The 25,940-nt window shown below is 49.3% G+C and overlaps 1 protein-coding gene and 1 pseudogene across 3 annotated transcripts in view; both read right to left on the bottom strand.

The window, feature by feature from the left end:
* Atp6v0a4 (ATPase H+ transporting V0 subunit a4) overlaps positions 1-24,843 on the bottom strand; it is a 46,844-nt gene extending 22,001 nt beyond the window's left edge. The window contains exons 1-12 of one of the 3 annotated variants that reach the window (XM_013122265.3): positions 24,589-24,843; positions 22,280-22,413; positions 21,174-21,252; positions 20,815-20,909; positions 17,866-17,991; positions 17,208-17,302; positions 15,335-15,461; positions 12,512-12,594; positions 11,694-11,787; positions 8,681-8,893; positions 4,111-4,261; positions 1,743-1,882 (exon numbers count right to left, since the gene is read on the bottom strand). In XM_013122265.3, the coding sequence (XP_012977719.1) occupies positions 1,743-1,882; positions 4,111-4,261; positions 8,681-8,893; positions 11,694-11,787; positions 12,512-12,594; positions 15,335-15,461; positions 17,208-17,302; positions 17,866-17,991; positions 20,815-20,909; positions 21,174-21,252; positions 22,280-22,396 (1,320 nt within the window). In that variant the 5' untranslated portion in view covers positions 22,397-22,413; positions 24,589-24,843. Of the gene's footprint in view, positions 1-1,742; positions 1,883-4,110; positions 4,262-8,680; positions 8,894-11,693; positions 11,788-12,511; positions 12,595-15,334; positions 15,462-17,207; positions 17,303-17,865; positions 17,992-20,264; positions 20,479-20,814; positions 20,910-21,173; positions 21,253-22,279; positions 24,378-24,588 lie in introns of those variants that run through there. The other 2 variants (XM_021234269.2, XM_021234270.2) reach the window with 2 other exon arrangements.
* LOC121133069 lies at positions 14,531-14,662 on the bottom strand (annotated as a pseudogene).
* Positions 24,844-25,940: the final 1,097 nt, after the last annotated feature.

The raw sequence follows: 25,940 nt of genomic DNA, 5'->3' as shown, positions 1-25,940 counted from the left end.
GAAAGACAAACTCCAGCCCGCACAGGTGAGCTTCTACCTTTAAAACAACATGGAAGGAGAGCATGCCGAAGGCAGACAGACTCCAAGTGAAGCATGAGGTCCCAATATTCAGGAACCCTTGGGGTTTCTTTAAAAAAGAGTCTGCCATGAACATTCATGGTACTTTAAGACTGATTTTAGCCGGGTGGTGGTGGTGCATGCCTTTAATCCCAGCACTCAGGAGGCAGAGGCAGGCGGATCTCTGTGAGTTCGAGACCAGCCTGGTCTACAAGAGCTAGTTCCAGGACAGCCTCCAAAACCACAAAGAAACCCTGTCTTGAAAAACCAAACCAAAAACAAACAAACAAAAAAGACTGATTTTAAAGGAAGCTACAAATAATGTGTAGTTCTTGATGGCAATTTTTTAAAATTATATATCTGAAGATAAGCACAAACACACAAAATGGAATTATATTCAAAAGCATTCATCATCACCTTTCTCTAGGTAGTTGAACTGTAGTATAAACTAAGTTCTACTATTTGTATGTCTTGTTTTTATAATCAATGTAAAGAAGGTGTTTTAAAAATTAAGAGAAGGCTAAGTTTAATTCCAGCACTCCAGAGGCAGAAGCAACCAGATCTATGTGAGGTCAAGACCCAGTTGTTTTAAATAGTTGAGATCCTGACTCAAAATAATTAAAATAATAATAATAATAATAATAATAATAATAATAATAGGGGCTGGAGGTATATCAGCAGTAGAACCCTTGCTCAGCACACACAAGTTCCTGGATTTACTCCTCAGTACCTCCAAACATCAACAAAAATCAGTGCTTTGAGCTTGTCCAGCATGCATAATCTCCTGTCCAACATAAACATGGTGTATCAGTGCATGCCTGTAATCCAAGCTTCCAAGGGGTAGAGACAGGAGGTTCAGAAATGAAAGGCCAACCTTGGCTACAAAATGAGTTTGAAGCCAGGCTGGGCATGAGACTCTGTCTAAAAAAAAAAAAAAAGTTAGCCAAAACCCAATGTTATGACACAGACAAAATCCCAAAAGAGTTGATGAACTTACCGTAGCAAGCCACCCAAAGGAGCCATGTTGTTCAAAAGCTTTATGTTGAATTAGGCTATTGTTTTCTGAGACAGGGTGTCTCTGTGTAGCCCTGGCTATCCTGGAACTCACTAGACCAGGCTGGCTGCGAACTCACAGATCCATCTACCTCTGCCTCCTGACAGCTGGGATTAAAGACAAGGACATGAGCGGCCACCACCACTCAACTGAATTGAGCCATTTTTAAACTTTGCATTTTTTGTTTTTCCCGCAAAACCGTGTTATTCCTTAGAGTGACAATCACACTAAAGATAGATTCTTATGCCTATTGTTTTTTATATGTGAGTGTATGCCACATGTGTCCAGGTGCCTAAGGAGGCCAGAAGAGGGAGTTGGATCCCCTGGAACTAGAGTTACAGCTGGTTATGAGCTGCCCAGCATGGATGCTGGGAACCAAACCCAGGTCTTCTACAAGAGCAGTTGGCACTCTTCACTGCTGAGTCATCTCTCTAGCCCTTCACATAGTACTGTCTATTGGTCTGACTGTCCTGGAACTCACTCTGTAGGCCAGGCTGGCCTCGAACTCACAGAGATCCGCCTGCCTCTGCCTCCCGAGTGCTGGGATCAAAGGCGTGCGCCACCACGGCCAGCCGACACCTCACATGTGCATCCTAACGCCTTCCCTCCAGGAACACTGGCTGACGCCCACCTCGTTGGTGTTCTTCTGAGCCAGCAAATGCTTCTCATTGAGGACCATCCACAGGGCTGCCATTAGCATCACCATTCCGTGACCACAGTCTCCAAACATCACAGCAAACAGGAAGGGGAAGGTGATGATGGTGTAGGGAGCTGTAGGGGTGACATTCGCAACATCTGAGGCCCCCAATGGGTCCCCACCCCCTACCAAGATTAGTCTAGGGAGGCCCCTCCAGCTGCTGGCAGGTTCCCACGAGCCTTCCCGATTGTCTCTCCCCCAACACCACCACGCAATACTGACATGGTTCCGTGTGCCCTAGCTACCCCATGAGCACAGATTCTCTGTTTATGCCAGCACAGAGTCTCCTACAGGTGACTCAACCTTCAAGCTTCCCACGGCCACTAAGGTAGACGGCATTTGAAATGGTTGATTTTGACTGCTTGCTGGACTGGATTGGTGAAGTACCTCTGGGTGTTTCTGTGATGGCATTTCCCAGAATGGAATGAGATCCTGAGGGATTGGCCTAACCACTGGATTAGTCCTCTGATGGATTCATAGGACGGTGGCATTGGAAGGGAGTGAAAAATAGAACATGCGGTCTAAGGCCTCCTCTACTAAATAAGGGATCAGCGACTGGCAGGCTGTGGTCGGGGACAGCTCCAGGGGACAAACCCTGAGCTGGCCTTCAGCATCTGCTCTTCCATCATGGACTGTGTCTGTGTTCATCTGAGGAAGTAGGTCACTGGCTGGGACTTGTGCTAGCTAGATTTTTGGCAGCTTGACACAGCTAGAGCCACTCTGGGAAGAAAGAGCCTCCATCAGATTGGCTAGTAGGCAAGTCTATGGGGCATTATCTTATTAAAGGCGTGAGAAGGCCCTGCCCACTGGGAACGGTGCCACCCTGGTGTATAAGAAAGTAAGCTGAACTAGCCATGAGTAGCAAGGCAGTAAGCAGCACTCCTCCAGGGCCTCTGCATCAGCTCCTGCTTCAAAGCTCCTGCCCTGGCTTCTCTTCATGATGAGCTACAACCATGAGCTGGAATAAACCCTTCCTTCCCCAAGTTGATTTCGGTTATAGTGTTTATTACAGCCATAGAAATCAAACTAAGGTAAGACTCCTACTGTACCCTGACCCCCTTTCCCATATCCCCCTTTTCTCAGCTCTTGTTTCTCCTTCCCAGCATGCTTCTACAACCATGATGCTCTGCCCAAGGACCAAGCAACCTTGGTCTGAGTCCTCTAAAGCCATGAGCTAGGATAAACCTTCCTCCCGGTGGTGGTCTGAAGGACTAGCATCCCCCATAGGCTCACATACCTGAGCACTGGGTTTCCTAGTCGGTGGTACTATTTATTTGGGAAGGTTGTGGGAGGAACCTCCAGGGGGTGGGGCATGGGCTTTAGATTTTTATAGCCTTCCCTCGCTTCCTGGTCTCTTTCTCCATTTCCTATGTACAGGTGAAAATGTGTCCCCCCCAGCTTCCTGTTCCTACTGTCAGGCCTACTCTGCCTGTTGCCATGATACCCTCTCCCTCTGGAACCACGAACTAAAATAAACCCTTGCTTCCCTAAGTGTCTTTCTGTCAGGGCATTTTGTTACAGCATGGGAAAAGTTCTAATAGAATCCCACCTCCCATAAGTTGTTTATGGAGGTATTTAGCCATTGTTGTAAAAGTGGCTAGACACAGGACTAAAAGCCTGTCTGACCTCTATGCTCTTTTCGAATACTATCTTTGGTCTGTCTTCTCCACAGACACAGCACCAGCAGTTACTCTTAGGTACCGTGATCCCCTGAAGCCCGGAGTTACTGGTCAAGTCAGAGAGGACTCAGGCTGGAGAACTGCACAGTTCTCTGTGTGGCTACGGAGCATCTGGTCTACCCACCTATTTGACCAGCCATGGCCACCATGGTCACACAGAACAGGGCACAGCACTAGGGATCTAGTCTCCTGACCAAGAGTCCTGTGCATACTCATCTCTTCACACAATAACCTCAGGGTTGTAAAGACGCTAGAGAGCCTTGGCTGACTTGGAAGAGGAAATGAAAAACTAGGGTTGGCTGCCATTTGAAAGAGTCAGATGTGGTATCACACAGTGATTTGTATACTCAGTGCTCAGGGGATGGAAAAATGGGGATCATGAGTTCAAGGCCACCAAGGGAACCTGGTTCTAAACAAAAACATACTGGAGGAAGGGTGAAAACAAAACAGTAAATCTTTTATGCGTTAGCATTCACAAAAGAGAATACAGGGCCGGCAGGAAACCAAAAGAGGTTGTAGAATGTCACAGTGTAATCGGATCCACCCCCTGCATCTACTGAAAGGCACACCTTAGTCATTTCCAGTTTTGTGCTAACTCGTTGTGCACGACATCAGAGCCTTACCTGGGTTTATCTCTCTGTAGCTACCTACACCATATGCATCGACAATGTTCTGGAAGCCAGCTGTGAATTTATTGGTCCTATTGAAGGTGGGAGGGTCTGATTTAGTTTCCACTTCTGTCATGATGGGGACCATGGAGGAGCCACTGAGTTCCTGTGGAAAGAACAGGTAACCAGGGTGTGTATATGAGAGTAAGTGCTGGCCCACAGATCTGGACATGAACTTGGGGCATCTCTTGACCTACCTGAGAACCACGACCCCACAATGAAAGACATTGTGTCTCAATACTTATCTACTGTCTCTTACATGAGTGTAGCCAAGGGCAGAGTCTGACCTGGTTCTCTGGCCATCCTCCATCCCCACCACACACACACACACTCACACCACACGCACCCCATACACACCACACACACACACCACACATACACTCACACCACACACACTCTCCACACACGCCACACATACCCCATACACACATACACACACTCACACTCCATACACACCACACACACACACACTCACACCCCTCAGCTCTAGGCTCTCTATTCTTCCTCCTCTCTTCAGAAGCTCAGCCACGTTGCTAACTCATCCCCCTCTTTCAAGGGACACCAACTTTCTCCCACATCTCTTTTGTAACTGCCAGATAGGTTTTCCTGACTCAGAAGTTCTAGAAAACCCCCACTCCTTACAACTGAACCCCCAACTTGCCCCTGCTTGGTCCTCCTGTCCCTGCCTCTTCCAAGAGCCCCCACTTGGCTAAATTCTTGAGGTTCTGTCGCCGCCATTCCAGCCCCTTCTCCTGATTAGGGGCTACCATTCCAGCTGAATACTTCTCTCTCGTGAATCCTGGCTCCTGTTCTCTAAGTTGCCACCCTAGACAGGCCTCACCACCTTCCCCAGCCTAGGTCCCTTCTGTGGATTCACTCATCCGCCCTGCTCGGTCATGTCTAGATTAAACAAACCAAAGGCATTGTTCTTCAAAGACTTCCTACAGTCTCAAGCGTGAAATCAAAACACCTTAATCTCACAGTAAAGGCTTCTTTCCGAGGTTGACTTAATCCTCCACTGACATCTCCACAACCTACTCCTCATGGAAACCAAGAGTACCAAAGCCGCCTCCTCCATTTGCCCAAGCCTTCACAATCCCCCACACACTCCATCCACCACCCCAAACCCTCACAGCGGCGATTGACAGAGGCGCCCTCAGCGGGACTCTACCAACTAAAGAATCTTTAGAGTTAGTCTCAGTTCACCTGATGGTGCCCTGAGGCAGACCTCAAGACAAAGCCCGGGTTCAGAGCTGAGGAGGCAGGCACAGCAGGGTAAGGAAGCTGCTCCAGGTCTCAGAGCAGGTGGCGGGTTCCCGCTGTATTAAGGGGGACTAGGAACCTCCTCCTTAGCGGCAAGACTCCGAAGCCTCCCCTCCTTCCTGTACGCACCCCAGGGCATCTGACACAGTGGCTGGCGGGGGCCACAAGGGACGGGACTGTTGATAATGACGAACACCTGTTCTCTTCACGGTCCCTCCCGCCTCCCACGCCTGCCTGGGGAAAGCACCTGTGAAAGTTTGGGGAGGTTGAAGAAACTGCTCCAGCCAGCCTCGTAGGGAGCCTGGCACAGGATGACATGGAGACAGGGTCTCCCGTGTCCCAGGGCTGACCTTGAAATACTGGAGGATGACCTTGAGCTTCAGATCCTGGTGTTTCTACCTCCTGAGAACTGGGGTTACAGGCGTGCCCCACCGCCACTCTGCTGTGTTCCGAGTTCAATTCTGACCCCAGTGGTGTGGCACTACCCCCCCCCCCGTGGCCCGCTCTCCCCGCTCTCCCCATTCTGCAGTGAAAATGCTCTTAAAACACAGACAGGACCCAGCCACTCTGGCATAGAATAAGACGGTGCCCCTCGGCTGCTGCATTGGCTCAGTAGGTGAGGATGCTTGCCTGCCACCAAACCTGGTGACCCGAGTTCAGTTCCTGGACTGAACATGGTGGAGGGAGAAAACTGGCTCAGACAAGTTGTCCTCTGACCCCGCGTGAGCGCGCACCTGCACACACACACACTAGAGGTAATGCAATGTTTATTCCTCCCCTTACACTGTTCTGAGGGCCACTGAGGGCCACTGAGGGTCTTCCCCGCCTCCATCCTACACCCGCCCTGCCTGCTCCCTGCTCCTCCCCTGCCTCCTCCCTGCCCCCACCCTGACTCCTCCCTGCCCCCACCCTGACTCCTCCCTGCCTGCTCCCTGCTCCTCCCCTGCCCCCACCCTGCCCCCATCCTGCCCCCTTCCCTGACTCCTCCCCTGCCTCCTCCCTGCTCCTCCCCTGCCTCCTCCCTGCCCCTCCCCTGCCTCCTCCCTGCCCCCACCCTGACTCCTCCCTGACCCTTCCCTGCTCACTCAGCACTCTGCATGACTTCTCCAGAAAGAACCCCTGGCTGGGCCCCATCTGAGGAAAATGCATAATTTTAAAATGTCCCTTCTGGTGCTGGAGAGATGGCTCAGAGGTTAAGAGCACTGACTGCTCTTCCAAAGGTCCTGAGTTCAATTCCCAGCAACCACATGGTGGCTCACAACCATCTATAATGAGATCTGGCGCCCTGCAGTCATACATGCAGGCAGAATACTGTATGCATAATAAATAAATGAATCTTTAAAAAAAGAAAGAAAATAAATAAATAAATAAATAAATAGATATAAATAAAATGTCCCTTCTGCGTAGGTTGGGAAAGTAACTTGAGCATGCCCCCTTTGCTCTGAAGTCCCGCCTCCCTGCCTCTGATTTACCCCTGCCCTCTGTGCCTCAGGTTCTCTCGGGGAATGTGGACAGCTCCCACCCCCTTGGCCATTTTCACCACAAGCTCTGCCTTCAGACCCCTCTGCCTGGGGCTTTACCTCACAGTGTTCCTCACAAGGCCCTCAGCAGCATCTGCCACCTGCTCAGGGGCTCGTCTGGCAACAGCGGCCTTGAGAGCCCCCCTTTAACCAGATGGACCACCTGCCTAGCAGGAAATCTACCTGCCTTCCCAGCTAGACCCCTAGTCAGACCAGCTTCCCTCCACCCAGTCCTCAACCCAGCGGGGTCACCACCACACAATGACCCAAGCATGGGCATGCATTCTCCGGCGGGGGGTGTGGTCACCACCCTGATACTCCACACAGTGACCCAAGCAGGGCATGCATTCTTCATCAGGGGGGGTCACCACCCTGATACTCCATGCAATTACCCAAGCAGGGGCATGCATTCCCCAGCAAGTCCACCTTCTTGTCATCACAGAGCCCAGTCCCGGTTTTTGTGGTTCCCTCTGGCCTACATGGCTTTGCAGGGCATTGGGCATCTTCCCGCCGGGGTTGGATGGCACTTTTCTCAGAACTAAGCATAGGCTCTCTGGCACTCTGTGGCCTGGGGTTTACTCTTTCATCAGTGAGGTCAAGGGTGGTCAGACCAGCTCCTCTCCCATGATGGCCCTCATCCCCCTCACCCACCATTCAGAGGTGTCTGCGAGCACAGACTCAGGGGCATGCGCGGTGCTCATCTCTCCTTCTAGAAAGTCTGCTGGGGCAGGGCCGTGTCTGCCCAGCGAGCTCCGGAGCCACTGCGCCCAGTGAAAGTGTAGCTGATGAACCAGGAGGTGACGGCACACTGTGCGTGTGCTCGGCGCTGCAGCTGGCAGGCTGAACCATGTGCGCCCTTGAGCCTTTAGTGCAAGGGCTCGGGCGTTTTGTCTCTCTAGGTAGCCTGTACCTCAATATAAGGTGATAGGCGGTACCTAAACTCAGACTGGGAAAGCTACCATTGCAGCTCGTGAGCTCTCAAAACGTCCTCACTGAAAACGAGCGAGTGTCACAAAGGAACGGTGACAGTTTTTCAATTGCTGAAGAAAAGAAAAGGGGGGGAGATGGCTCAGAGGTTAGGAGCAATGGCTGCTCTTCCAGAGGTCCTGAGTTCAATTCCCAGCAACCACATGGTGGCTCACAGCCATCTGTAATGAGATCTGGTGCCCTCTTCTGGCCTGCAGGCATACATGCAGCCAGAACATTTACATAATAAATAAATAAATCTTTAAAGAAAAAAAAAGGAAGTTTCTCTTCTATGCCTCAGCACTTAGTTAAGAATCAAAGGTACAGGGACTGGGTACGTAGCTCAATCAGTTGAGTACCTGCCTAGCCATGCTCTAAGTCCTGGGGTCAGTCCCCAGCACTGGATAAGCCAGGTGTAGCGATACACACCTGAAGTCAGAAGTTCAAGGTCAGCCAGGCAGTACTTTTAATCCCAGCTCTCTGGAGACAAAGGCAGGTAAGATCTCTGAGTTCAAGGCTGGCCTAATCTACAGAGTGAGTTCCAGAATAGCTAGGGCCACAAGAGAAACTGTCTCAAAAAAAAAAAAAATCCAAAAGTTTAAGTTGATCTTCAGTTAGAGTTTGAGACTGTGTATGTGGAGCGCAGCCTGTACTGGAGGCACAAGTCGGAGACAGTTCTACCACAAAGCCGCTTGCTTAGTTCACAACCCCGGACAGGACGAGCAGGGGCTGCGGAGGCCAGATGGACTTTGCCTCCGGCTGCTCCGGCCACTCACCACGCCTTGCTCCAAGGCCTTCTTGATGTTCCTGGTGTCCGCTACTGGGAACCAGATCTCAGCGATGACGCACTGCTGGGTGACGTCGATATTGCACATGTTCAGGACGTGGTAGACCGCCTTCATCTTCTGCACTTTGATGGCCCACGAGTGCCAGTTAGCGGCCGCTTCCTGCAGTAGGCGCTGCCGGTGAGACTCTGTTTGGGTAATGACCTAGGCGAAAACAAAAGCAGATAGACAGTTGAGCATCCATGGGGGTACTTGACTCACTGGCAAAAATGGGGGTTCATCGGCCTCAGTGGCTTCCCTGCCTCTGGAAAGAACACGTGATCAGTGGGTCTCCCCTACCCAAGGTTAGACCCTACGAACAAAGACCTTTCCTCCGTTTTCTTCCGTTTCCTCTATGCTATTTTCTTCCCCCTGCTATTGCTCTAGGTTGGGCTATGTGTCAACTTAAGATGAGGCCATACTGGATTAGTGTGACCCTGGATCCAGAGATCGAGGCCCACAAGGAGTACACCCTGGGAACCATGGCAGGATGGATCTACACATGTCCTAGCTGGGGGCATCGAGCTGCCAGTGGCCACCAGATGCTGGGTAAGACAGAAGGCTCCCCCCTCAGCCTTCTCAGCAAGAGCTCAGCCCAGGTGGCACCTTGATTTTGGACCTCTGGCCTCAGGAAAGAACTGTGTGTGGGAGAAGCCAAGTCTATTACTTGAACCTACCCTTTTGTGGTCATGAGTTACGATGTCTCCAAGACAGAGCAAACAGTCTCCATGATAAACCCTTCAGTAAATACTAGGCTCATGAGCTCCCATTCATGAACAAGAAACTTGGAGCTCATAAAATTTGATGGAATGACATTTCCTGTTTTGACAAATAAAATAGGGTCATCGTTTCCAGACTCCTTTCATATGTCTGTTTTGGCTATTATAAAAGACAGATCATGAGCATAAGACCTACGGTAAACAGGCCTGAACATGTGTCTTGAAGGATCACTTCAGTGTGTCATGCAACCTGACCTGAGGATTACACCAAGAGATAAGACCACGTTGGCACAGATAAACATTCACTAGCCTTACAACAAAGCTCACCCTAACAAGAACACAGTGTACTCTCCACATGCCACGACACATGTGCTAACACACACCCACACCCACACCCACACACACAGCGATTTTTAAAAAAAGTCCTGCTCACAGCAGGCAGGCATTGAATCCTAGAATCCTAGTATGTAGAAACTCTGAGGATGGACTCCATGGGAAGCCCTGCTGGCCAGTCAGTCCCTTGAGCCCATCCCCTCAGATGCCTGCTTACGAGATCGCTGCCAGACACTAGAGGAGCCTCACATACATCCTTGGCCCTGACAGAACAGAGGAGGAAAGAGGTTCTGTCAGAGCTTCCCTAGATCCCTGAGCACAACTACCCAAGTCTCACTGCACATGAACACATCTCCTCAGGATGCACCCCTGTGCTCAAGGATCACCTGAAGGAAAGACCATTAAATAAATCGAATATAGATATTCTGGAACAGCAAAGGTGTCTGCTGGCCAAAGGCTTTTAAAACACACATGCCAGGTGTATACCTGTAACTCCAGTACTTAGGAGGCTGAAGCAGGGTTGACATGAGTTCGAGATAAGCCTGTATTATGGAACAAACAGCAACCTACATAGGGCTATGAGGCAAGACCCAGTCTCAAAAATGAATACATAAAATCTAGTTTCTAAACCCACACAGTAAAGATTTAAATTGTAGTAGCCTATCCAGTAGCCGTGTGCAGCTTTAGGAATCTAAATTTAATAAAAATTAAATAATGGTCTGGGCAATGGCCTTTGCACTTGCCTTGCAAACGTGACAACATGAGTTCAATCCCCAGAATTCAAAGTGCCAAGCATTTGCCAGGTGGTGGTGGTGCACACCTTTAATCCCAGTACTTGGAAGGCAGATCTCAGTGAGTTCCAGGCCGGACTGGTCTGCAGACTGAGTTCCAGGATAGCTAGAGCTGTTACACAGAGAAAGCCTGTCTGGAGAGTAAAAGGTGCCAGGCCCTGGGGCATATGCTGGTAATTAATCCAAGTCTGAGGACGTAGAGACCGGATCCCTGAGGCCTGCTGGCCAGTCAACCTACCTAGGTGGTGAGCACTGGTAAAATCAGGGACCCTGTGTCTAAGAAGGTAGGTGGCATCCCTGAAGATAACATCTGAAACTGATGGTTCTCTGGCTTTTACACACATGTACACACAAATGTATGCAACTGTGCACACGCATTAACACACTCGTGTGTGTGTGTGTGTGTGTGTGTGTGTGTGTGTGTGTGTGTGTACGTATGCATGCATGCACAAAATTTAAACAGCCACCAAAATTCAGTCCCTTGGTATCACTCGCCATGTTTCAAGAGCTCAACAGTCACCTGTGGTCCATAACTACAGCACTGGGTAGAGTGGGCTGCTGAGCAGTTCTGTTGAATGGAGAGTTACAATGATCAGCACTGGTACAGAATATACCATGAGACTAAGGCCCAGCCGACCGCAACAACCAGTTTCCATGCTGCTGCCATTCAAGAAGAGTGTTCTAATCCCAGACACACTTGGTGTCACTGGGGATGATGGCAGGCCTTTCCAAGGGAGTGTATCTGGGACGCGTCAAGCCCTCCCAAGGAAAAACCGGACTTGGCACAACAATTCTGTACGGACAAACTGGTTGCTCCACTCGGTTGGCCGATTAGTGGGGTTCAGACTCATCAGGCAAAGTCCGGCCATGAAGGACTCCTTTCATCAGATTAGGGCAGCTGCCTGAAGGTGAGCTAGGGCTGTGGTCCCTTCTAAACTGAGCGTGTGACAGGCATGCAGAATCGTCAGCCCCAGCTGTCCGAACGCTGCTTTCCAATTGTGCAATCTGCGGCAGTTCTAACCAGAATTGCAGAGCAAACATTCCAGGCAGGGCCCTGGGGCCAGGACTCACAAGGAAAGGGCAGAGGCCCCCACCAGCTCTCGGCCCGAAGCCCTCACTCACGGTGATTAAGTCTTCCAGCCTCACGTTGACGCTGGCCAGCATCTCTTTGCGCTCAGCCGCAGGCTCGGGGCAGGGGTAGATGGTGGCTCGAAACCTGGGTTTAACACATCGATAGGACACGCGAGTCACTACAGAAAGGCTTCTACAATCACTTTCCTACCAGGTCATCACCGACTGACAGATACTGCTCCAATGGCCAAGCCTTTACTAAGATGGCCTCCCGTGCAGTCATTAGAAAATGACCCAGAACAGCCGGGCACAGTGCCTCTCGCCTATAATCCCAGCATTTAGAAGGCGGATGAGGCAGGACGATTACTAGCTCAAAGCTTCTACAGAGGGAAGTAAGGCTAGCCTGGGGTATACTTCAGTAGAAGAGTGCTTTCCTAGCATGAGTTAAGGTCCTGGGCTCAATCCCCAGGACAAAGCACATACATGCATGCCAGTGCACGCGCGCGCGCACACACACACACGTAAAATTAAGATTGTTCTACAGAAATAGCTGAGCCATGGTGATCACTTTCTCAGGGAATCGAACCCAGGGCCTCTAGCATGTCAGGTAAGTGATCTCCCACCACACTGCAGCCCCAGCCTAAGTCTGCCCAGTCAACAACGGGAGTAGGCCAAGATAAAACCTGAAACAGGCTGTGTCTCTGCTTTGTGTCACGTCTGTAACTCGTTAGTTCCCTTCCCAGCATCACCTTAAAAGGCCTTCAGAAAGTTACTCTAAAATCCTGGTCACCCTCAAAGAGGGCATGTCATTCTGCACGGCACAGCTCTCCAACCCGATTACCAAGACAGAGTGTGACAGTCTTCCTCACCCATCACAGATCTTCTTGATTTTCAGCCTGAGCTGTTCCCCTTGATAAAATATGATGAATATATTCTTTTTCATTTCTTCTTTCTGCAATATCAAGGGAAAAGTTATTTTCCTGTCTTTCTTCCATCCTTCCTGCCTTCCTTCCTTTACCAGTGCTGGGGATGAAATCCCAGGGTAAACACTTTCCCGCCGAGCTATACCCTGGCAGAACATAAGCTATAAAAACAAAAGGCCTCAGAGTAACTTGCTACGTGGTGGAGGCCACAGCCGGGCTTTGGATTCTGTTCTCGATCCCACAGGGAAGAGCTCGCTCACAGCTAAGGAAACACCTCCAAGAGAGGCTAGGATATTTCAGGGTTCAGAACAGCTAGACTGGGCATCCAAAACAGCTGTAAACATCTGCACGTCACAAGCAAGTCATTGGATACTCAGAGGGAAAGCTGTGACTAGGTTTTGACTCACAGCTACTGACTAGGTGCCCTTGTGAAAACCACTCATGGGTGTGGTGGCACACGCCTTTAATCCAGGCACTCCGAGGAACAGAGGCAGGTGAATGTCGTAAGGTTCCCGCCAGTCAGGACTAAGTAGTGGGACCCTGTCTTAAAACAAAGGAACAAAGAAACAAAACAGAAAACAAAAGCCTCTGCTCAAACAATGTTTCAGGCTAGGAGCAGCTCAGTGCCTAAGCATTTACCCAGCTAGCGCCCAGCCCCGAGTTCAATCCCCAGCAATGCACAAACAAGCCATTTGTGAAGAGGCAGGTGCTGTCACTTTGTTGTTGGCTTTCATTTGAGGGGTGAGGGAAAACTGTAAAACATGCTGTTGAAAGTTATAACCCAATGAACTCGTTACATAGCGCACAGGATCACAGAGTCAGGTGACACCTCAGGCCCAGGAAGTGTCAATGAACATGTCACACATCCTTCAAGCCAACAAGCCTACCCTTCCTTAGGTTCATAATCCTTTAAGAGGTAAAAGTTCACTTGTACAATTCCAGAGCAAAGAGGATGAGGAAGAGGGTACTGAGTTAAAAACCAGACTGGGGATACACTGTGTCAAAACCACCATCACCACCACCACCACCACCACCACAAGGTCCAGCAGCAGAGAGAAGCAATTGCTAGGTAGGGTAATTGGAAACAAATGTCCAGAGATACCGCCTGAGAATCATTGATATCCCTCGCAGAAAAATGGGTAGACACGATCATAAGACCTGGCTAGTGATATTTCGAGATTTCTGGAAACACCTGCTCTACACAATTTCGAAATACCCTCCACCACGGAAGACGTCTGGTCTTTTTCAGGATCTATGAGGTCATCTAGACTCTAGATCCGCTAGAATCAGGGATGCATTCTGACTTCTGGCTCCTACTGGGTGACCCTGCACACATCTGAGATCTTTCTCCAGACATTCCCTATATAAAATACTCTCTCCCACCAAGATGACCTCATGTCAAAACGTGATTGTGACAATTCAATGTCACAATTTGAAATAACCATAGAAAACAGGCATGGTTGGCCCATGTCTGTGATCCCAGCACTTGGGCACAACAGGCAAGAAGACCAGGACTTCTAGGCCTGCCTCTCTCTGCTACATGGACAATCCAAAGCCAGTCTGGCCTACATGAGATTTTATCAAAAACAAAAATAAAACAAAACCACACACAAATAAGAAAACTAAAGGAGCTGGGCGGTGGTGGTGCACACCTTTAATCCCAGCACTCGGGAGGCAGAGGCAGACGGATCTCTGGGAGTTCGAGGCCAGCCTGGTCTACAAGAGCTAGTTCCAGGACAGCCTCCAAAGCCACAGAGAAACCCTGTCTCACCCCCCCCAATACTAAAGGATGCACAGGATTATGGGTAGAAATTTTCTTATTATTTAAACAAAAAGAAAAATCATTTCCATATAAAATTATAACTGCCTATGGTTAGAGAAAAAGCAATACAAGAAGGCAGTTAAAATATACTGGTGTACTTACTGAAGAGTGTGTTTTATACATTTTAAGAATTAGTCACAGCAAAAAGGACGAATGCCGTCCCCCACTATCCCAAATTACGAGGTCGAGTTTCTCACACTGGGTCCAGCAAACCCAGATGCAATGGATGAGCCTCACCCTGGGAAAACCCCGGCATCTCTTCCCCAGATAAATATGTGTTTCTTTGATTTTTTTAACTTATGCTCTATTTTATTCCAATTATTTTCTAATCAAATGAAATGTAAGATTAACGTTTTGTAAGCATCTAATCTGAAAGATTACAGACTTTTGGCTTCTGGGGTGAAGGAGTAAGTGGGTTTGAACATTAATTAGAAGGGTGGAGGGAAGCAATTAGCTTATGGAATTAACTGGAACAAATGCGTAGCCTCCAGGGAAGAGCCTGTGGGCAGCTGGTGTCTGTCTCTCCTACCAATATCATCTGGGAGGCTGTAAGGCTGTAAGACTGCAGACCCCTAGACTCCACCCAGGTGACTCTGCAACCAGCGCACACACACTTGAGAAACAGACACCAGCTGGTTCTGGGTACGTTTGTGATCAAAATAGCTTCGCCTCTTGTGGCACTTGTACAGAAAGTCTTTAGAAACAGGGTACTACACGTACTTGAGGAATGAGCCAATTGTCAAGTGTCGAGAAGTGCTGACCCTTAGATGGACCCTTCAAATGTACTAAGTTTAAAGGGGGGGGTGAAATAAAGAGAAAAGAAAGGGAGAGAGAGGAGAGAGGGGGCAGGGGAGGACACGGACACAGCAGGTTGCAAATGAGGTGTCTTTAGCACTATGGACCCCAGGAAGCTCCGAGAGCCCTTTCTGGAGGTCTGAGCCGCCTACCGTCACGGGATCCTCCAGGAGTGTGTCCATCTCGCTGAACTTCAAGTACACGTTTCCCCGGCAAACTCTCCACAGCAGTCTCTCGAAGGAAGTCATCCTCTCCCTGTGAATCACGCCAGCCGTGAACCTGGACCGCAGGAAGAGACACCACTGAGGTACGGGGCCTCCAGGAGGGGTAATGGGAGCTGCTCACAGACCACACAGCCCAGCCCCAACCTGCCCACATTTTGTTGCTTTGTCTGTTTCTTCAATATTCTGTGTCCTTAATCATTGCAATTCTAGCCGGGCGTTGGTGACGCACGCCTTTAATCCCAGCACTCGGGAGGCAGAGGCAGGCGGATCTCTGTTAGTTCGAGGCCGGCCTGGTCTACAGAGTGAGTGCCAGGACAGCCTCCAAAGCTACAGAGAAACCCTGTCTCGGAAAAAAAAAATCTATACATATAACATTATATGCTATATAATACCATGTATATTTATATACATACAATATATATACTATAATATAATAAGACCATTCCTATGGTGGTGAAGCCAATGGCGGTCCATGTTCAATGGTCTCTGCACACCTTTATTTTAAAAATCAATGTATTAAGAAGCATACACTGATGTCCAAGAATCTGTTTTTACAGCTTCCTGGTACTTAAATGGCTGCTGGCTTAAACATCTAACACGGTCCTCAAAATGCAACTTTGCAATGGCTTATTACTTTAGATGACATTGATCATTCATTGCTATTGCGTGAAATATTTACATAAATACCATCTTCTTTCCATTCCAAGTTTGTTTTTTGTTTGGTTTTGAAGAAAGGGTTTCTCTATGTAGTCCTGACCTACTGTAAGGATTCAGGCATTATGCTGGCCTGCCCCTGTCACCTGGCAGAATGCCCTCAGGCAGTACCCTGGTCAGCCCAGGTGCAAAGGACTCCTTTAAAAGAAAGACCTTCACCCACTTAAACGCTCTCTTTCCCGTGGTTCCCTTGGGGTAGGCAGGACTTTTCCTGTCTCCCTCTTCTCGTCTGTCTGTCTCTTTACCTCATTTCTCTTTCCTTCCCCTCCCTCCCTCTCTAGTAAAACTTCTCACTTAAACTCTTTGTCTGTCTGTCTGTCTGTCTGCCTGGTGTGTTTGTCTCCTGCCTCAGCCAACCTCGCCTGCCCAGGAGTCCACCAAGTTTCCCCTCAAGCTTTATCATAACACCTGGAACTCGCTCTGTAGACCAGGCTGGCCTGGAACTCACAGAGATCTGCCTGCCTCTGCCTCCAGAGTGCTGGGATTAAAGGTGTGCACCACCATACCCAATTCCATTTTAAATTTCAATAGGCTAATAAAAATCCATTGAATAAAAAATTAGGGACTTGCAGCCACAATGTTCACAAATGTTTTAAATTTCACCAACCTCATTTAAATACTAAATGCAATCCTATTTTGGATCACCACATGTTGTCATGAGTATCACATGTCATTTCTACCACGGTCTGCTTGACTCTGTCTTTTCTAATGACATTTGAAAACTCCAAATATCCTTTACCAAACATAAAGGAGGAAAAAAGTACCTTTCTCCTAGCTTTGTCCCAAAGCTAAGGAAGTCACAAATACTGGGCCCATATCTGCCCCACATGGGAGTCCTGTACACAGGCACTCTCCAAGCTGAAGCCATGAATTTAATCATGAACAACGGTCACTCCCTGGCTCACTTCAGCAGCCTTGTAGAGTACCCCTGGATCTGTCCCTGTGTGAAAGCAACAGTTCCACACCCAGGAGTTCCTCACTCACCGATTCATCCTTCAGTTCAGGGAGATTTATCAGACACCAGGCATCAAGCCACGAACCAGGCAGCCAGCCACACACAACTCTTAGGACATGGAGTTATACTAACCCCAACTTTCCAGTCATGAACGCAGGTATGGCTCTTAACTCCAGGAGACCCGAAGTGTCTTCCACAAAGAAATCATCAGCTAAATTGGTTTCTGTCTGAAAGACAAAGCACCAGCCCTGTCTTTAAACACAGGGACCTTAGAAGGGCCCGGACCTCATGCTTTGCTCTGTTTCTCAGGAAGCTTTGGTGCCCACAATCATCATCAGAGGTGAACAGGCAAAGAGCCCCCACCACCAAATCAGGGCAAAAACCCTCAAGCCTTCTCACCCCAACCCAAGTCTGATCAAACCCCCTCCCCCTTGTGCTGATCCCCTTTCTCTTGGGCCAACTTTAGTTTTCTTGTTGAGACATATAGTTCTCTCACTACGTCGCCCTGACTGGCACAGCTGCCTCTGTGTCTCAAGGGCTGGTGTTATAGGCCTGTGCCACCATGCCTGGCCTGAGCGCCCTCATCTATTTATTTATTTACTTATTTATTTATCTGTTTGCATTCACTTGAATGAGAATCGCTGCTGGAGTACTCCCCGCCTCACTGATAGCCTGGTCGTGGGCCAAGAAGCATAGTATTTCACCCACAATCCAGAGCAGCCAGTTTTCAAGATAGACTCTTGGGGTGCTGGGAAAAGGACCCTTCATTAGCCCATCCCCAAGAAAACACCTCAAAAAAGTCCTGGGTTTTCTTTAGGAGGTATTTGAGTTCTGTCAGCTCCAGAAAGCTCTTCTTCAACGCCTGCTGGTTCTGGTTGGCTTCCTGTAGCTCTCCTTCCAATTTCTCTAGCGTGTTCTGTGCGAGGGAGGAAAATATAAGCCGGGTTAAAAGGCCTGTGACCCTTGTGCTACACTTTAACCATAATAAATAACTAGACACCAAAGAGGCAGTCCCCGTGTCAAAATACAGCAGATGCCGAGCACTGCAGTCAGCTGTAAATTAAGTATTCTTGGAGGGAAAGCCAGGCGAACACTGTCCAGAGGGTCATCATCTGCCGGGGACAATTCAAAAGCACTCTGAGGGATGGAAGACAGTTCATGAGGAAGTCATGGTGTCTTGTCCCCTTTTAAACCCCCAAAGTAAAAATATTTTTCAGAGACAAGGTTTCTCTGTATTGCTTTGGAGCCTATACTGTCACTCGTTCTGTAGACCAGGCTGGCCTCAAACTCACAGAGATCCGCCTGCCTCCGCCTCCCAAGTGCTGGGATTAAAGGCGTTCCCACCAATGCCCGGTAAGATAAAGTAATTGGGAATTCATTCTGCCCAAACAAACTGTAATGATGGTTAAAACACAAAACAAAGTATTCTCTCCTCCCCCACAACCCCCAAAGATCTATATGGATCTGAAGAGCCAAATTGGAGTAAGAGATAAGAGGCTACAGAGAAAGGTGAGGAAAAAACAGCAAGAAGAGAGAACCAAGTCAAAAAAACCAGTAACAAAAACAAAACAAATTTATTCTCCCAAATGAGCACAAAAGAACAAAGCTTGTGCCAGTGCGTATCTTTAACCCCAGCACTCAGAAGGCAGAGGAAGAAAGGAAGGAAGTCAGGAAGGGAGGGAGGGAGAGAGAGAGAGAGAGAGAGAGAGAGAGAGAGAGAGAGAGAGAGAGAGAGAGAGAGAGAGAGAGAGAGAGAGAGAGAGAGAGAGAGAGCTAGAGACATGGCTCAGTGGTTAAGTGCATTTACTGTTCTTGCAGGGGACCAGAGTTCAATCCCAAGCACCCACATCCATCTCTAACTCACAACCATCTCTGACTCCTTCCCAGGAGGCCTGATGCCCTCTCTTCTGACCTCCATAGGCACCAGACTCTCACATGGTACAGAAGTATATGCAACCAAAATTTTAACTCAATGGAGAAAGCACTTTATATTTAAGAAAAGCACTGCAACTATGGAAAAGGATTCACTTCAGAAACAATGTTGACTCTTAAAGGTTAGAACAAGGGATGGAGGCCTGATGAGATGGCTCAATGGTCAAGCTTTTTTTTTTTTTTTTTTTTAGTGTGGATTATGAGGAATCTACTCAGGTCCCGGTGTTTTCGAAGCAAACACCCTACCAACTGAGACATCTCCCCAGCCTCCAACCATGTGATGAGTGGTAAACTTAAGATCAGAGTCAGGAACCGTGACTAGTGAAAATAGCCTAGGATCCCCTGTCTCCAAAGTGTGGTTTCTCTGCAACCCTTGCTGGGGACTTGAAGGCAGGAGACTCTGCAACTCCAGGTCATCTTCAGCTGTGTGGCCAAGTTGGAGGTCAGCCTATGAGACCCCAGTCCCAAAAAACTACAAAGCATGCACAAATAAAAAGACTGCCATCCTAAATATCTGTAAACCTATGCAAGAGAGAGATTTACCAAAGAGAGATTTAAAAGTAAACCGTCAGGAAGGATATCCAGGGGGCTGGAGAAATGGCTCAGTGGTTAACAGCACTGGCTGCCCTTACAGAGGACCTGGGTTCAGTTCCCAGCACCGACATGGTGGCTCACAACCATCTGTAACTCCAATTCCAAGCGAAGAACCAAAGCCATCTTTGTCCTCCGTGGGCACCAAGCACACACATGGTGCACATACACACGTGCAGGCAACACTCATACATATAAATACACCTTATTTTAAAAAAGAAAGGCTGTCCATACGAATGTTGCCCTCCCCTGGACCCCCTGAAAACAAGTGTATAACGTCAGATAAAACCGAATATTTTGTTTGGAGCCGTGAGCCTTGGAATGTGCCTGTCTCAGCACAGCTGAAGATTTTACAGAACAGTCAATTAAACCAATCAGCTCACATTGAGCCCAGCTGGATGAACTTAAAAAAAAAAAACTGAAAAGAGCCAGCTCACAAACTCTTCCTTCATGCCGGGCCCATAACTGGAAAACATCCCATCCCACCCACACTGGCCCATTCAATCCGTCCGATGGCACCACACAGATAAGGCTTCACTGCCTGTGAGGAACTCCTGTGCACAAGAGAAATTTCTCCTCAAAGTGGGGTGAGCTTGCTCAGAGCAGTGTTGAGAAAGGAAAACAGTCTCCCTCCCCCAATGGGCATAAGAGGCCCTAAAGTCATACCCTGGGGTTTTCCTAGGGCAGCATCTTACGGTCTCTTGGCTGTGATGATGAAACTCCAGGACCAAAAGCAACCCAGGAAGGGAAGGGTTTCTTTGAGCTTACAGTCCCACATCAAGTCCCTCACTGACGAGTCAAGGCCGAACTCAAACAGGGCAGGAAGCTGAAAGCAGGAGCTGATGCAGAGGCCATGGAAGAGTGCTGCTTTCTTATTGGCTTAGTCCTCACGGCTTGCTCAGCCGGCTGTCTTATAGAACCCAGGACCACCGGCCCAGAGATGGCCCCACCCACTATGGGCTGGGCCCTCCCCTGTCAATCACTAATCAAGAAGATGCTCTATAGGCTTGCTTACAGCCCCATCTTACAGAGGCATCTTCTCAGCTGAGGCTCCCTTTTCTCAGATGGCTCCAGCTCACGTCAAGTTGGCATAAAACTGGCCGATGCAGGCACGAAGTAACCCAGAAAGGGACTATCACCTTCTTGTTCACATGTAAAGGCTGTGGAAGCCGCTTGAGCATCCTCCGCTGGGGAGACGGTAAAGCGAAGCTCTTACCTCCAGGGTGATCATTTCTCGGGGGAGAGGAGTCTCCGGGTTCTTCTCCGGCATCTGGACTATAATCTCGTTTTGCATTTCATCTTCCAGAAAACCTGAAGGAGAGCACAGGTGACGGTGACTTCCCAGAACACGGAAGCGGGGGTCCAGCAGTACAGGAGCCTCCAGCCAGCTGAGCTATCTGGGCTGCTCTGGCTCCCCCCCCCCCCCCCGCAACCTCCGGTACCCTTTGTCTTGGGGTCACCTTAGAAAGCATTACACATGGCCGAGAACTGTGCCAAGCAAGCGTGCTAATGAAGTTCTACAAACTAGTTACCTCTTTTGGTTCACCTTTGGGCAATAAGGGGAAAGGGGCTTACGGAGGATTCGCTCCAGGGACTCGCACCTTCGGACTTCATTCACAAACTTCCTCTGGAAGCTGTTCACATTTGCATTTAGCTGCAGGAGAGGGGAGCCACAGGCTTGCATTAGGGGGCTGCAGCTACATCACCGCATTACCTTCCTGATGCTGGTGATTGTTGCTCGGAATGGGTTAGGAATAAAAATGGCTGTGCAAGAGACATGAGTTGCGTGCAAGCTGCGCCTTCCATTCCTACACTCCTCAGTGGGGTGGGAATATGAGGGAACCTTGAACACTGTATGAGTCTAAAGAGTGCTTCCTGGCCATCAACAAGAATCCAACCTTTGCTGTGGGTAACTCTCAGCTTAGCCAAATAAATGGTCGGTATAGAGAGGACTCAGTGATTAAGAGCACTCGCTGGTCTTCCAGTTAGGTTTCCAGCACCCAAGTCAGGCAGCTCACAGCCATGTAGAAAATCCAGCTCCAGAGGATCCGATGCCTCTGGCCTCAGGAGCACCAGCACACACACACCACACACACACACACACACACACACACACACACACACACACACGCCTACTTGTGATAAAAATAAAATCTTTAAAAAAAATGTTAGTGAGGACTGGTCTCTCTGGTCGGGTGCCACGCTAACTAGCAACACAAAGGACAAGATCTGGGCTTCCTACTGGGGAGCAGAGGTTTGACTTTGACCTTGGTGAGGAAATAAAGAAGGACTGATTTTCTAAATTGGACTCGGTAAAAGCAGCATTGCCTCTAGTCTGACTAGTCAGGGAAAATAGATTCTGTATTCGTTTTGAAAATTGGCAATTCTGTCTTCACTGCCAGCACGTGAGGATTCTATACAAGAACTGAAACACCCAGCCACTGAACTGCAGCTTCCAAACATTCCTGGAGAAGACACGGGAGGAATAACATGACCGACAGTGATCGGCTGAGGGCCAGGAGAAATCGTAGCCGGAAGGTCAGGGCCACGGAATTACACTACCCTAGCTCTGAACTCCTCTTCTAGAAGAATGTGTTTTGTTGATTACCCAGAAGCATTGTGCAAGGGCTATCTATTGCCGCCCCCACCTTCCTCTTATCTCCAAAGAATGCAGCACCTACATCTTTGAACTGAACCAAGCCAAGCTCTCCCAGCTCAGCTACACAGCAATACGCAGCCTCCACCTGGAGAAACACTTGGGATAAACACATCTCCTCGCTTCGAAACACAGATGCCATGTTGGCCCAGCCTTAGTCTGAAGGGGAAAAAAAGAGAGAGATTGAAGGTAATAAATACATGAAAATCTTAACATGATTTAAGTTAGGATAAAAAAATCAGGACTGGGCTATAGCTCAGTCATAGAGTACTGACATAGCATGTATGTTCAATGACCCTGTCTAGTTCAATCCCCAATGCCCAGTACACCACACACACATACACAGACACAGAGAGAAAGAGGCAAAGACAAATAAATAAACCAACATTAACAAACCCAAATTGATTAAAAAAAAACCCAAATTGAAACCTGGGAAGACCAATTTGATGCCAATGCATTCCAAAGTGTGGCATGTGATGCTTGTGACTCAACATCCCCCTGCCTCCAAACATTTATCATGGGCCTGGGTTGCTCGGTGGAGAAAGGCACGTGCCATCTGGTCTGATTTAACTCACTTCAATCCCAGAAACCAGAAAGCAGAGGGAGAGAGCCGGGTGCTTAGCGAGCGCCTTTAATCCTAGCACTAGGGAGAGGCAGGGGGATCTCTGAGTCTATAGAACCAGGGCTACACAGAGAAACCTTGTCTTGAAAAACAAAAGCCATCACCAACAAAACGCGCGCATGCATGTGCGCGCGTGCACACACACATACACTATATGCAGAGAGAGAGAACAAACTTGCAAAGGAGTTCAATGAGCCCCAAAGTTTTCACTAGATAACACATCAGGTTCAGACCTAGGAGGGTCCCCTAGACACACACACATACACACACACCACACACACACACACACACACACACACACACACACACACACACACACACACACACACACTCCCGTCACATTTCTGCCTCATTGCCTACCTCATCTTACCCCATGGCCCAAGCAGGCAGCTTCTAAGGTTTGTAGGTCCAGGACTCCAGCCCTAAGGTCCTCAGCCTCCCTTTCTCCCTGGCTGGCAAACAGCCATCCCCTTTTCTTGTTTCCACGTGACCCCCAGGGCCTGGGGTCCCAGATCCCTCCCTGACTCCTCTGAACAGCTCTGAACTCAACTGCAGAGACTGGGGGGTCTACCTCATGGCTTCTCAAGCCTTGACCGTCCCCATGGTTCCATTCATGAGAGACACCCTCCCCCAACTCTCTTCCTCCTGGACTCCACGTCCAGGCCTCCCAGGCTGATGCCTTTGGGTCTGGAGAATCTAAGCATGACCTCCTCACACACAATCTTCTGTGTCCCTAGACCATCACCAGCTGTTTTGTAATTATGTACCCCTTTCCCAACGCCCTCTCCCAAACCCTTCCCTAGAACTCTTCTCCTGAACCTTTAGGGTCCATACCCCACATACACACACCACACACTCATGAAAACAGAATAGCCACAGTGCCCAAGGCACTGATTTCCATTAGTGTCCCTGTTGGAGCAGAGGGCGAGGGGGGGGGGGACTTTCCTGGGTTAGGAAGGAAGGCCAAGACACTTTCCAGCGGCTGCCTGAAGTTGATGTGGGAGCAGGTAGGTGGCGGCCTGGCCACGGCAGGCTGGTTTCCCACGGGGGCCCCAGAGCACCCCATTGCTTCTCTTGTCTTCCTCCCAGTCACCCTAGAAAACCAGCAGCCCTCTCACACAGGTTCCACTTCCTAACACAGGTCCACAACCCGCCAGACCCCGGGGCCAGTGTCCCAGCAGGGTCGAGTCTAAAGCCCCGTGAGCAGGCTGAGTTAGAGGCCCCAGATGTGGCGTCCGTCTGCTCAGATTCCTGTTTCACTCTCCTCCCTCTCCAGACATCTGTACTTATTTTCTCCCTGATCCTGACTTGCCTCGGGACCTTTGCGAATGCTCCCCCTCCACCCCATCCCACACCCCACATAACCCTTCATCCCCCCATTCTTCCTGACTGCCCTGCTTGGCAGGTGCCCTGGATCTCCACTGGCCAGCAAAGTCCTGAGGCTGGGAGCATCCCATCAGTGTAGCATAGAGTGAGCCCAATATTAATCACAAAGTAACTGGCACAAACGATGCCCTCACTTATTTCTTGTCCTTACCCTCCGCCCCAGAAGTCCACCAACTGGAGCTGCACTTTTTGATCACTGAAATGAATCAGAAAGCTTTTGCTGTTGTTTTGTTTTTTATTATGCTGTCTGATAAACGAGACCACGTGTTCACAAAACCGTAAGACATCAGCTTCATGTAGACCAAAAGGCAAAAGACCTTTCTCACCTGAGTTTCCTTGAAGCTGGTTCTGGGTGGGGGGGACCCACTCCCCAAATCCTGGAGCAGGGGTGCCCAGCAGCAGCAGAGGCAGCAGCAGCAACGGCCGGCCACAATCAATTGTGGCTTTCAAGTGGCCCCCGAGCGAGCCCGGTGGCAGGGAGGCTGCCTAGCCTCTCCCCCTCCACACACGGTCTCAGCTCTCTCCCCAGAGGCCGCTCTGTTGTATCAACATATCCTGCAGTGGGTGAGCTCAAACCTGCCACACCGGCCAGCCCTGCTCCACCCCAGCCCCACCTGGGCTCCGCCCTCAGCAGCGACATTGAGTCCCCACTGCCAAGCAAGAACGCAGTCCTCTAAGGGGATAACTTGCCCCTCAGGGAACTGAGGTTGGGGACAAGGTTTCCAGGGGTCTTAGAAGGGCGAGACAGCAGGCTAGTTCAGCCCCTACCCGAATCAAAACACGCCTTCAGTCTCAAGCACGAGGAGGCTGGGTGTGGCTTACTGATAGAGCACTTGCCTAGCACGTAGGAGGTCCTGGGTTTGAGTCCAACACTACACACAACAGTAAGAATGAAATAGCATTAAGAAGTGAACAAAGTGCCTCATTCACTGTCCTCTTAAGGACTTCCGCAGACATTCCCCAGGCACACTGCATTTCTAAAGGCGGAGGTACAGGTGAAGCCTTGGAATAGCCCAGCCCATGAAGTCCAGCTTCCCAAGTGGCCAGGTTAGGAGTGCTGCTGGGTAATGAGAGGAAGAGAACAAGTCAAGAGATCTTTCTGGGCTCAGAGGCTTCCTCTGCAGCAGCCACCTGCCGGCCTCGAGACCAATGAAGTTTCCAGAACGGCTTTTCCAGCTGGTTGGGTGACAGTTCTCTTCCTGTACCCACCTAGGGTCCCTGTAAAATGTGCCCACTGAGTCCTCAAAGGAGAGGTGGTTTTCGGTTGTTTCCCCCATTTTCTGGTGTGTGTCTGCGTGTGTTTTGTTGAGACAGGGTCTCAAGCAGCCCAGGCTGGCCTAGAATTTACCATGTAGGAGATTTTCTGATCCTCCAGCCCCTACCTCCCCAGTGCTGGGATTACAGGCTAAGCTACCACCCCTGTTTCATGTGATGCTGGAACTGAACCCATGGCTTCATGAACACTAAACAGGGACTCAGCCGTCTGAGCTACACCCCAGCTCTCTTGTGTTCACTGTTTCTCACAGAAAACATTTAAATATCTGTCAGAGCTGAAAGACTAGTTCATAAAGGGCCTTCCAAATGCATGTCATTCAACTTCAGCAATTCAAATTGTGTGTCATCTAAACTCCGAGCTCCTCTAATTATTAATACTTGGAAGTTAATACCATATATTATA

The sequence above is a fragment of the Mesocricetus auratus genome, unplaced genomic scaffold (assembly GCF_017639785.1).
Source record: "Mesocricetus auratus isolate SY011 unplaced genomic scaffold, BCM_Maur_2.0 Super-Scaffold_100019, whole genome shotgun sequence".
In the NCBI taxonomy this organism is placed as follows: domain Eukaryota; kingdom Metazoa; phylum Chordata; class Mammalia; order Rodentia; family Cricetidae; genus Mesocricetus; species Mesocricetus auratus.
The sequence above is the reverse complement of the archived record's forward strand: the minus strand, read 5'-3'. Positions and strand labels throughout refer to the sequence as shown.